The sequence below is a fragment of the Acinonyx jubatus genome, chromosome D1 (assembly GCF_027475565.1).
Source record: "Acinonyx jubatus isolate Ajub_Pintada_27869175 chromosome D1, VMU_Ajub_asm_v1.0, whole genome shotgun sequence".
Classification (NCBI taxonomy): domain Eukaryota; kingdom Metazoa; phylum Chordata; class Mammalia; order Carnivora; family Felidae; genus Acinonyx; species Acinonyx jubatus.
This window is the reverse complement of record NC_069390.1, coordinates 106,688,097-106,701,194: the sequence shown is the minus strand read 5'-3', so window position 1 is coordinate 106,701,194 and position 13,098 is coordinate 106,688,097. Positions and strand designations below refer to the sequence as shown.

The 13,098-nt window shown below is 42.8% G+C and overlaps 1 protein-coding gene across 1 annotated transcript in view; it reads left to right on the top strand.

Moving 5' to 3' along the window:
* The first annotated feature begins 554 nt into the window (after positions 1–554).
* The window catches only part of CUL5 (cullin 5), a 96,194-nt gene continuing 83,650 nt past the window's right edge, over positions 555–13,098 (top strand). The window contains exon 1 of the mRNA XM_027036431.2: positions 555–1,028. Coding sequence (XP_026892232.1) covers positions 1,005–1,028 — 24 coding nt within the window. The 5' untranslated portion in view covers positions 555–1,004. The remainder of the gene's footprint in view (positions 1,029–13,098) is intronic.

The following is a 13,098-nucleotide window of genomic DNA, read 5'->3' as shown; positions in this document are numbered from 1 at the left end:
CTGCATTTTACTCCATAGATCTAATTTTCCTCCCTCCTAATATATTATGCATGTAGGAATGAATACTGTTTATAAACATGCATCACATAATTCCAGGTACACTGTCGGTTTTCTGTGAGTTATATTCTCTTATCTGGGCCAGTGGTTTGTGGTCTGAAGGGCTAAAGCTTGGGGGGACGTTATGGTTAGTACCTTCTGGAATCATGTGCCCACGGGAAATCCAAGATGAATGTTCATTATTTCAGTGCCAGGCACTCTGGACTGGAAATATTAATAGTTCACGCTTTTGCGCACTTATTCAAGCAGTCATTGCACAAACATTTACTGGACGCCTTCGAGGCGCCAGTTCTTACCGAATGAGCTGCCCGGACCTAAGCCCAGCTGTCAGAAGCATTTCCTTGAGGATCGCGCCCCTCCAGGTACATACACCCCATCCCCGGCTTTGGGGGACGAGAGGAAATACCTGGTCCCGCCAGCAGAGGGCGTGCTGCCGCCCTCTCCACAGCCTCCCGACCCTCCGAGGCATCCCGGCTCCCACGCTCGCTCCCGAGCGCGCCCCCGGCCGCCGCGTCACGTGACGCGGCCGCGGAACCTGAGCTGCCCGGCCTAAGCCGTGCTAAATTCGTTGCCCGTGGCCGCTGCGGGTGCAACCACAGAGGCTAATCCGAAGGAGTGGGGAGGCTCGTGGAGTCGATGCTTCCTCTTCCAATTCAGGTCGGCTCCCGCTACCTCGTCACCATTCGCCGCTGCCGTCTCCCCGAGCGTTTGCATGAGCTCTTTCGCGTGGGGGAGCTCCGGTGACCATGTAGGGGGGACGAGTGAGGAAGCTCCAGGTGCCCGGGACGAGGTCAGCGCTGTCGGCAGGCCCCCGCAGTGCCGAGCACACCCCCGGTGCGGGCCGGCGGGCGGGTCGGCCCCGGTGGGCACCCCGGCCTCCGCCTGGGGCCTGGCCCGGAGCGCCACGAAATCTCGCGCCGTCTCGCGAGACGCTAAGTTGAAGGAACATGGCGACGTCTAATCTGTTAAAGGTAAGACCCTCAGCGCAGCCCGGCTCGGACCCCGCGTCCCCGTTGGGCTCGGCTCGCCGGGAGAGGCCCGGTTCGGGCTCAGCGGCGGAGAGGGGGGAGCGTTCGGGGGCCGTCCGCCGCCGCGGGCCGGAACGCGGGGGTCTGTGGCCTTGGGGTCGGGAGGCGCCGGCCGTCCGCCCCGCCGGTCGGCCGCGGTGTGCGAGGCCCGGCGCGGGGGACCAGCTCCGGCCCCGGGGCGGCGGGTGCGCGGTGCTGCCGCGCCCGGACCCGCCGGGCCGTGCGCGCTCTCGGGGTCTCGGCTCTCTCCGAGGCGGGCGCCCGGGACGCGTGAGAGGGCGATCCGAGAAAATGCTGCCCAGTAGGTTTCAATGACTCGACTGACCCCCTCCCCCTCCCCACTCCCACCTTCTGAATTTCTGCTCGCCGCGTCTAGTCTGCCAGAAATTCCCGGCCGCACGGCGAGCGGGGCCGGGCTCTCCTGTCGGCCCTCTGCGCCTTCCCTCCTGCTCTCCGGTTCTGGAGTTCGGGTTTTTCCTTGGGAGACTACCTCGCGACCCCGGTGCGGTGCAGCCGGAGGACCGAGCGAGGAAGTGCTCCCAGCCGTGTGGAGCTTGGGAAAGTTACGGGATCCGAGGAAACGGCTCGAGTGAGTTAGCGTGTGGGAAGGCCGGGAAGGGCTAGGCCCGCAGGAGCGTATTCTCTCCCCATCAGTTAAAAAGTTGGGAGGAGGAGAAGACACGGCACACGGATAATAGGAAGTACATGAAAATAGGCTGGCACCTCACTTAGGTCTCCTTTAGGCAACTGATGATAATTGTCCAACAGGTGAGACTGTCTTAGGAAATGTAGACCTAATTTTATTAGTGTAAGAGGCGGTATGGCTTCCGCTCAGCCTGCCACTCAGGAGCCGTGTGACTTTTGGCAAGTTTCTTAACTTCTCTGTGCCTAGGTTTCCTTACCCATCCCACGGCGTTATCAATAGCACCTATTTCATAGGAGCATCGTTAAGATTGAGTTAATGTATGCAAAAGGCTTAAAATAGTGACTGGCGGGGAATTAGTACACAATACACACGAATAACTTGAGTTACTACGACCTCTGTTTCTCTCAGAATACGAATTCATGGGCATCGAGTAACCCATTCTACCCTCCTTTTGTAACAGTATAGCAGAGTTCTGATAGAGTCAGAAAGAAAAGTTCTGAAGGCGCCTGTTGGTGCCTCTGCCTGTTTACATAAGCGGTAGTTAATGTTATTCATTGAAGTGTGCTTAAGTATTTGGGTTCGTGATTCTTTGTGATTTTTTATTTTTTGACTTGATGATTACTTGGATGTAAACCAAGGCCCTTTCCCCCCCAAGAATTATCTCTCAGAAAAGAGAAAGTCGCTTTATTCTATTCCGTACAAAACCTTGCCAAGCTAAGCGACTTCATAAATACTAGAAGAGTGCTTACCTTGTCGGGATTATGATTCTTCGTATCCAACGCCCACCTATAGAACGAAAAGACTGCTGGAAGGTATAGAAAATGGGCATTTAGGACTCAGGTTAAAAAGTTCACAGGGATTCAAGAAGTTCTGAAATATTGCGTATAATATTTCATACTGTATATACGTCATATTACATATAATACTTCATATTAACTCAGACAACATTTATAAATTAAAGGAAGGTGGTAATGCTTTGAAAAAAAACAGGTGAATGAATCATTCACTTCAGTGAACATGAAGACACATGCCAAAGTCACACTGGAAATTTTTCAGTGAAATTGTTTCGTGAAGCGTTGAAAAGGGGGAGAGGGAATTTCTGAATATTGTTTAACAAAGTCTGCGATTTAAAATACGTATAACTAACGTAGTGAACGTTGTAAATAGACATTTGATTCTTCTGTCTGTGTCACCAAAAGTTTCCATGTTCAAGTTGGCCAGAAAACTGTTGTATTGGTTTTTTGGTTGTTTTTTGTTGTATTGGTTTTTTGTTTGCTTTTTTGTTTGGTTTTTGCCTTTTTTCTTTCTTTTTGGGGGTGGGGAGAGAGGTTGTCTCATTTTTATACTTAACGGAAGTAACTAATTAGGAGTGCCTGGGTGGCCCCGTGGGTTGAGCATAGGACTCTTGATTTCGGCTCAGGTCGTGCTCTCAGGGTCCTGGGATAAGAGCCCCGTGTTGGGCTCTGCACTGAGTGTGGAGCCTGCTTCAGATTCTCTCTCTCTCTCTCTCTCTCTCTCTCTCTCTCTCTCCCTCTCCCTCTCCCTCTCTCTCTCTCTCTCTCTCTCTCTCTCTCTCTCCCTCTCCCTCTCCCTCCCTCTCCCTCCCTCTCTCTCCCTCTCTCTCCCTCTCTCTGTCTTCTCCTCTCCAGCATGTGCACATGTCTCTCTTTTTCTCTCTCTTAAAATCAAAAAGTAACTAATTAAAAAGTGAACAGTCTGTCTTCCTGGAGAAATGTAGTGAGACCCTGCCAGGGTAGACCCATAACATAATTCATAGGCTCATTTAAATTCAAGTCTGGGGGGCGCCTGGGTGGCTCAGTCGGTTAAGCGGCCGACTTCGGCTCAGGTCATGATTTCACGGTCCGTGAGTTCGAGCCCCACGTCGGGCTCTGTGCTGACAGCTCAGAGCCTGGACCCTGTTTCAGATTCTGTGACTCCCTCTCTCTGACCTTCCCCTGTTCATGCTGTGTCTTCCCCTGTCTCAAAAATAAATAAAATGTTAAAAAAAATTTTTTTTAAATAAATTCAAGTCTGGGAGTACCCTTGAATAGAGATAGAGCTGGTTGGGTGTGGCCACGTTAGCCTTATTTGCTTTTTTGATAGGGCGAATAGAGTGATTCACAAGAGAAATATGCCTTAGACGTTGTGCAGTTAGATTTCACCAGATCATATTTGCCGAAATTGTCATGTCCTGGGGTCACAATGGAGAAACGTGGGCTAGATGAGAATACAGTTAGAATTTGCTTCATTATCAGTTAAACAGCTGTACCTGAAGAAATGATAAGTGATAAATCATCAACCCTGAAGGGAGGCTTTCAGTGTTCTTCTGAAAAAATAAGTTCTTTTCCTGTTTGCCAGTAACTTGGGTGAAGTTAAGATTTTGGACTTTGTGGACGACAGTTTGGAGGGATAGCTAATATGTTTTGAGAGATAACAAGATCGAAACTTTGATGTGAAACTTGCAAGTCAGTAGGCAAAGCAATACAAACCACCTACTTTTTTAATATTGAAATTTGATATAATACTTTGTTTAAAGCAAGTGGACTATGGCTGGATTTTGGAAGTCTTTTGAATATACAGAGATTGGTGGTGTATGTTTTGTCATAAACAATTATCAGTTGTTTGGGGGGTTTATTTTGCCTAAAACCTTTCAATATTACTAGTCTTTTTTTAACATATAATTCTTGTTCCTTTGCTTTTGCAGTATCTAGGCCCTAAGTGCTCTTTGCTGTTTTCTTCATTTCTAGTTGAGAATCCTACCCCAAATAGCAGTTGTTTAAATCTTATTTTTCAAGTCTCCACCCCATTTAATTCTTAGCCTATTACTTTATTCAGTTATTTGGAGTGCCCTTAACCTTGATCAGTATCACCAATTTTTCCAGTTTCCCTTAGAGTCTCCTCTTTTTCAAGGCACCCACTGTATTGCTTCCTTCCATTTGTTCTTCAGCCTTCATTCCCCTCCCCCCCCCCCCCCCCCCCCAGGACTTGTCAGTACATTCCCTGTTATTTTGTTTCAGTCTCCTCACTTCTATAGGGATAAGAAAGTTCCCCTGTCTCCTGGTATAAACTTCACCTGTACTCTGCTTTGGCCACAAACTTTGGCCCTTTTTTCTCTTTCCATTCATTCTCACTGTTGTTTGAAAGGTGGCCCCCACTCACTGCCTTTATAATTCTACACCGTTTTCTTTAACTGTCACCCGACTCTCCCCTGACTTCCACCTGCTTACAGTGAAGCTGTCGGTCTCAAGAGCAATAGCAACTTCGTGATTGCGAAATGTTACGTCCATCCTCTCTTCTGATATTGTTGATGACTATCTCTGCTTCCCTTTTAATTTTTATGAGGTTCTCTTTTGGTGTCCCGTCTCTCAGATCACTTGTGTTTTTCTCTGACCTCCCTCCTATCCTCCCCAATGTAGTTATTTCTTGGGATTTAATCTTCAGCCCTTTTCTATCTTTGTACTTCTGTTTCTGGGGCAGTCTTAACTCCCATGATTTCACTATTTTTATCTCTTAACTCTGATCTGAGCTCTGGACCAAAACACAGTTCTGACCATATCACTTTCCTGCTCACATACCTTTGATGGTTCAAATTCTTTGATATCTTTCCAGTTGGGTCTTCTCCCTAATATCTGTCTCCCTCCCATGTCCTCTCCTTCTCTCTCCCCTCTCTCTCTCTCCCTCTCACCCTCTTTCTCTCACACACCCCTACCTCTACCTGGCTGGTTCCTTGTTGGTTCAGTAGTATACCACTATCCCTCAATATTTGCCTGTTAAATTCATTTTTAGTCATTAAGACCCAGCCCAGATTCCTCCTTTCTTCTTAGAGCTCTCTTTTCAAATTGTTGCCTGCCCTGCATAACCAGAGCACTACATCAGGTTTTTTCCAGCACTTATATGTTTGTGTATTTATATACTTGCATACTTATATATTATATACTTGTATACTTACATATTACATATTTGTGTACTTATATGTTATTTTCATAATAGTTACATACTTATACATATACACATGTGTATACGTGTATATAAGTATATACATATAAGTATACTTACAAGCATATACTTATACATAATGCATATATATTTATATATTATTTGGATAATCTATTTACATATCTAGCTCCCTTCCAAGATTGTAAGCCCCATTATTGCAGGACTTTATGTTATTAATCTTGATGCCTTAACCATCAACTGCAGTGATCGTTTATGGTAGGTGCTCCATAAACGAGTGATAATTGCTTAAAAAGAGGAGTCGAGTGAAGTATCAGCATTGTAGACGCTCTGTGAGTGAGTGTTGATTGGTTAAAAGAAGAAATTTCTGGTTCTGTTCCCTTCTAATTAGATCCACAGAGGTGGTGGGGGGGGGGGGCTTGGGTGTCTCAGTCACTTAAGCATCCAACTTCGGCTCAGGTCATAGTCTCACAGTTCATAGACTGGAGCCTATTTCCGATTCTCTGTCTCCTTCTCTCTCTCTGACACTCCACCACTCGAGCTCTGTCTCTCTCTCACCCTCTCTCAAAAATAAATAAACATTAAAAAGTTTTTTTTTTAATTTAATTTATATTTTTTATGGAGAGAGAGGCAAAAAGCATATAAACAAATACATTCTATAGGTCAGGTATATGCTATGAAGAAAAACAATTAGGGAAAAGATAGAGAGGAATCTGGTGGGTTTTTTTTTTTCTTTTCCATATTTTTACTTAAATTCTAGATAGTTGACATATAGTGTAATATTGGCTTCAGGAGTAGAATTTAGTGGTTTATCACTTACATACAATACCAAGTGGTCAAGACAACAAGTGCCCTCCTTAATGCCCATCACCTACCCACCTCCCTCCATCAACCCTTTTTGTTCTCTATAGTTAAGAATCTCTTATCTTTTGTTTGTTTGTTTTTAAGTTTGTTTTGAGCGGGAGGAAGGGAGACAGAAGGGGAAGGGCAGAGAGGCAAGGAGAGAGAGAATGACTGACAGCTCTGAGCTTGATGTGGGGCTTGAACTCACCAACCATGAGATCATGACCTGAGCTGAAATTAAGAGTCAGAAGCTTAACCGACTGAGCCACCCAGGTGCCCCCAAGAGTCTCTTATGATTTGCCTCCCCATCTCTTTCCCCCACCCTCTTCCCCTGTGTTCATTTGTTTTGTTTGTTAAATTCCACGTATCAGTGAATTAATGGTATTTGTCTTTCTCTGACCGACTCGTTTTGCTTAGTATAATACACTCTGGTTCCATCCACGTTGTTGGAAATGGCGAGATTTCATTCTTTTTGATGGCTAATATTCCATCAAAAAGAATGAAATCTTGCCATACATTTATAGCACATCTTCTTTATCCATTGATCAGTCGATGGACATTTGGGCTCTTTCCATAATCTGGTTATTGTTGACAATGCTGCTGTAAACATCGGGGTTCATGTGTCCCTTCGAATCAGTATTTTTGAACCTTTGGGTAAATATCTAGTAGTGCAATTGCTGTGCTAATGAGGGAAGGCCTCTGAGGAGAGGACATTGGACTGGAGACCTGAATGAAGCAAGGGAAGAAGCCTGTACATGTTTGGAGAAGAGTTTCATGTAGAGGGAATGGGAACAGCCCGTGTAAAAGCACCGAGTCAGGAACATGCTTGGCAAGGAATTATGGACGTGATTATCAAGATTTGAATGTTGTCAGTGAATGGTTAAGATACCCAAGTGCATGATTCCTTTTAATTTGTATTTGAACATAAATGAGAGCCTTATTTAAGAACCTAACTTGTCAGTTTTCATTGAGTTGTGGGAAATTGCCCTTCTGAATGGGTAAGAGGCACATGATCCTTAGGGGGCCTGCCCTCCCTCCAGTGTCCTGTCCTAGAGACATGCTTACATTTGACACAGCTTAGGGAAAAAGGGAATTCAGGGTTATGATTGTTGGCCCTGGGTAGAGGTGGAAGTAGGAATAGTAGACTGAATTAGTTACTATAAAACTGTGATGGGGCACCTGAGTGGCTTAGTCAGTTAAACATCCAACTTCAGCTCAGGTCATGGTCTCGTGGTTCATGGGTTTGAGCCAGGTGTGGGGTCCTGTGCTGACAGCTTAGAGCCTAGAGCCTGCTTTGGATCCTCTGTCTTCCTTTCTCTGTACCCCTCTACCACTCGTGCTCGTGCTCGCTCTCTCTCAAAAATAACTATTTAAAAAATTTAAAAAAGCAATGATAAATGTAAATGTGAGAATTGTTCATATTCTTTGAAGAGAAATGAGTGAACAAAATTACCATTATCTGGAGGTGATGTATATTAATTATTGCTACTAACAGAATGTGACAGTTTAGGATGAACTTTGAGAGATCAGTTGTTTATCAATGGATTAGAAGAGGGGAATTTTAGACTGCAGGAGGTTATCGGGAGGACGCTAGACATCCGTCTGGTGGACAGAGGAGAAGGCTGGAGAAGAGAGATAGACAAAGACAGGTGTTTCTTAATAGATGTTTTGCTAGGTGTCCTGGTGAACCCAGTTGTGTCACAGAAAGCCATCTGACTCTTGCTTTGGTATAGTAGGTAGAATAAATTGGCACCTGATGGACTGTGTAAACACCCAAACAAGTTACAGCTCAGGTTAAAACATTGGTCATAATAGATGTAGTACTTACAAGTAACTTCAGGGATATTTGATCTCTGTAACAGGATTTGTTCATTCTACAAATATGTAGGCGTGTATTCTGTGCTGGATACTATTCTGTGATACAGTAGGGAATATGACAGATAGGGTCCTTAGTCTTTGGAACTTCTATTCAAATGTGTAAATACTGACACCAAAGAAGTAACACAAGGGGTAGTTTTGTAGTAATGAGAGCTGAGATGAAAACAGTATAATCAAGAGTGTTTAGAAGACGGGGGCACTGTCTTACAACAAAATAAATTTGTTCCCCTAAATATTGCTTTCAACTATGTTCTGTTGAATTTTCCTTCTCTGCCACTTGATGACATTTCAGCCCCATCTCCTAACTTTCTGGTCTTTAAAAAAAGTTCTGTTACCCAGGGTGCCTGGGTAGCTCAGTTGGTTAAGCATCTGACTCTTAGTCTCAGTTCAGGTCTTGATCTCTCAGGGTCGTGAGTTCAAGCCCTCTGTTGAACTCTCCGCTGGGTGTGGAACCTACTTTAAAAAATGAAAATAGGGGCGCCGGGGTGGCGCAGTCGGTTAAGCGTCCGACTTCAGCCAGGTCATGATCTCGCGGTCCATGAGTTCGAGCCCCACGTCAGGCTCTGGGCTGATGGCTCGGAGCCTGGAGCCTGTTTCCGATTCTGTGTCTCCCTCTCTCTCTGCCCCTCCCCCGTTCATGCTCTGTCTCTCTCTGTCCCAAAAATAAATAAAAAAACGTTGAAAAAAAAATTAAAAAAAAAAATAAAATAAAAAATGAAAATAAAAAATTCTATTACTCTACATTAAAAATTTCAATCTCTGGGCATCTGGGTGGCTCAGTCAGTTTTGAGTGTCTGATTATAGCTTGGGTCGTGATCTCATGGTTCATGAGTTTAAGCCTCACATCAGGCTTGTTGCTGTCAGCACAGAGGCTGCTGTAGATCCTCTGTCCCCCTCTCTCTCTGCCCTCCCCCCCACTCACACTGTCTCTCTCTCAAAAGTGAATAAACATATATAAAAAAAAAAAACATAAAATTTTCAGTCTCAAAGCCAAATTAAATCTCTTGTATGCTTAAGATCTAGGTTCTGGATCTGCAGAGAGGAAAGGGGGAAAGGCAGTTTTCTTAGGACCTCTGTGGGGCAATACTGATGCTAGACTTGAATGGTCTGCATTCTGCCCAGGGCAAAGGTCCTGAGGTGCACTGGTGAGCTTGGCATATTTAAGGAGCACCTTTAAAAGGTTGGTGTGGCTGGAACATAGTGAGAATTGCCAGGATTCAAATATATACTGGAGTTTTGTGGTTCTTTTGGTTAATGGGGGTTGCAAATGTGGTTTTAAAATCACATAACTGGGAGTACCAGTGGCTCATAGACCATATAGGAACCCAACATTCAAATAGCTAGCCTCATTGTTTACAGGAAAGACCCAAGATAAATACACAAATTGGATTCCTTTTGTAAAGTAATTAGGGTGCCGTCATTGAATATAATTCATAATCAGTAGGATCAGAACTTCACAGAAGGAACAAATACAGATCTTAAATCAACTAAATTCCCTGTGTCGTCAAAATGTTCTGGGAGTGAAAGAGTGCCGATGAGTAAAAAATAACTCTAATTGTGTGCATGATATTATTTCTTGTCTTGACTCATCTTCTCCTTTAACTTTTCTTGTACCTTTGTTATCATGAAGAAGATGTATAGAAATGATAACTAATACAACTATTAAAAACCTTATTTTCTTCCAAATGCAACTTTTTAAAAAAATGTATTTAAATATTTTAGTAATTTCTACACCCATTATGGGGCTCTAACTCACAGCCCTGAGATCAGGAGTCACAGGTTCTCTCCATGCGGTGCTTGGGTGGCTCAGTTGGTTAAAGGTCCGACTTCAGCTCAAGTCATGATCTCTTGGCTTGTGAGTTCACGCCCTGCGTCCAGCTGTGTGCTGACAGCTCAGAGCCTGGAGCCTGCTTCTGATTCTGTGTCTCTCACTCTGCCCCTCCCCACTTGTGTCCTGTCTCTGTCTCTCTCTCAAGAATAAAAAATATTAAAAAAAAATTTTTTTAAAGATAGTTACAAAGGGCACAAGTGGCTCAGTCAGTTGAGCAACCAACTCTTGATGTGGGCTCAGGTCATAATCTCACCGTTTTTGAGATCCAGCCCCGTGTTGGGCTCCTCATTGAGCATGGAGACTGCCTGAGATTCTCTTCTCTCCCTCTACCCCTCTCCCCTGCTTGAGTACTTTCTTTCTCTGAAATGAAATGAAATGAAATGAAATGAAATAAAAAAATAAAATAGTTACAAATTAAATACAGTACTAAAAAATAATTTTTAAATGAACAATACTAGCATGCCCATTTTTAAAGTAAGCTTTGTTGAAATATGACCTGTATACAGAAATGCACACAAATCATAAACCTATGGTTGGATGCATTTTTATAAAGTAAACATACCTGTATAATCAACACCCAGATCTAGAAATAGAATATTTAACAGTATCCCTGAAAGCCCCCTCTCTCTTGTCTTGTGCTAGTCTCTAACTTGTAACCCCTTCCACAAGGTAATCACTATGCTGACTTCTAATAACTGTAGATGTGTTTTGTCTGTTCAGGAACCAGTGTGTACTCTTGTGTGTGACTTTTTTGCTCAACATGATTTCTTTTAGATTCCTCTTATTACATGTTAAATTTTTGTTGCTATATAGTGTTCCACTGTTATGAATATTTCACAATTTATCCATCCTCTTGCTGATGGACTTTTAGGGGGTTTATGGTTTTTTTTACTATTGTGAATTGAGATACGATGTCTTTTGGTTGACATATGTGTGCAGCTCATTGGGAAGCATACCTAGACATGAAATTGGGGGTTCACATAGTATGCATATGTTTAGCTTCCATAGATACTGCTAAAGAGTTTCCTAAAGTAGTTGTAGCAATTTACACTCTCACCAGCACATTGAGAGTTTTGGTTGCTCTGAATTTTGTCTAATACTTGGTATTGTCATTCTGTCCTATCCTATCCTTTTTGGTGGTTTATAGTGATTTTTTCTCATGACTTTAATATATGTTTCCCTGATGATTAATGATGGTGGGTGTTTTTTCATATGGTTATTGGCCATGTAGATACTGTCTTTATGCAGGGTCTCTACCAGTGTTTGCCAAGTTTTACATTGGATTGTTTTTCATTTCTTACTGATTTTTAGGCATCTTCACATGTTTTGCTTTGTTTGGAATCTTTACATTATATTGGATAAGAGCCTATCTTGGATATATGTATTAGAAATAATACTTCCACTATGTGGGTAACTTTTTCAGTTCCTGAATGGTGTCTTTTAAGACTAAAGTTTTTATTTTTTTATATTGTATGGTTTATCAGTTCCTTTCTTTGTGGTTAGTGCTTGGTTAAAAAGTCATACAAATGATCCAGACTCTACTTGTATTAATACCTTATTTTAAAAAAAAAAAACATAAAATTAATTTATTTTTATAGTTTTGAGCCTCAAAAGTATATCCTGGGACCCTTCTAGGAATCCATAAACCACAATTTAAGGAACACTATATTAGAGTGTGAGTTCCTGGAAGACCTTTCATTTATTTATTTAAAAAAATTTTTTTAATGTTTATTTATTTCTTAATAGAAACAGACAGCAGGGAATGGGGAGAGAGAGAAGGGTACAGAGGATCCAAAGCAGGCCCTGCACTGACAGCAGAGAGCCCAGTGCCGGGCTCGAACTCATGAACTATGAAATCATGACCTGAGCCAAAGGCAGACGCTTAACCGACTGAGCCACCCAGGTGCCCCAGAAGACCTTTCATTTATAAGTCCCAGTGACTAGCATAATTCTTCATGTGTAGTGGGCACTCAAGACATTTGTTGAATGAGTAAATGTAATAAATAAATGATGAAGAAACCCCTCAAATAAGTTCAAACTCTTCTGTCAGTACTGTTATTTTTTCTTTTTTTTTTTTCCATAAAATTAGTTGTTTTGGTTTCTAAAAATTCAAGGACTATCAAAATTTCTTTAAAAAGGATTTTTTCTTTATAAAGGAAACATAAAGGTTTTTTTCTTTCAAGATTTTATTTTATTTTAAAATGTTTATTTATTTATTTTGAGAGAGAGAGGGAGAGAGAAAGGATGGAGGAGGGTCAGAGAGAAAAGGAGAGGGAATCCAAGCAGGCTCCATGACATAGGGCTTGATCTTACCACCGTGAGATCATGACCTGAGCCAAAATCAAGAGTTGGATGCTTAACCAACTGAACCACCTAGGGTCCCCTTAAGACTTTATTTAGTAATCTCTCCACCCAATGTGAGTCTTGAACTTCAAATCCTGAGATCAAGAGTCACATGCTCTACCACCTGCCAGCCAGGTGCCCCTGCAAACTAAAGGTTTTAAAGGGAAGCATACTGTGAAATGTCTCATTTCAATGGAGAAAGGTTTTTAGCTTTTTGGAAAATAGTAGTATTTCCCTTCTGTACCACGTTTGAAGATAACTAAGTCTCTTTTTATAGTGATGGTTCTATCTTGTGGTTTTTAGATGGTCACTAAATTTTTATAATCATAGTTTTTTGGGGGTTTTTTCCTGCATTTTTTTTTTTTAAATGAAATCAAGTCAAGGGTTGGCTCTGACCCATACATTGCAAGTCCCTCTACTGCTCATTCAAGAAAGATCCAGGAAGTAGTTAAGAATGTGGCAGAACTAACAGAACTAAACTGCTTGGATTTGAATCCCTGCTCTACCACTCATTATCT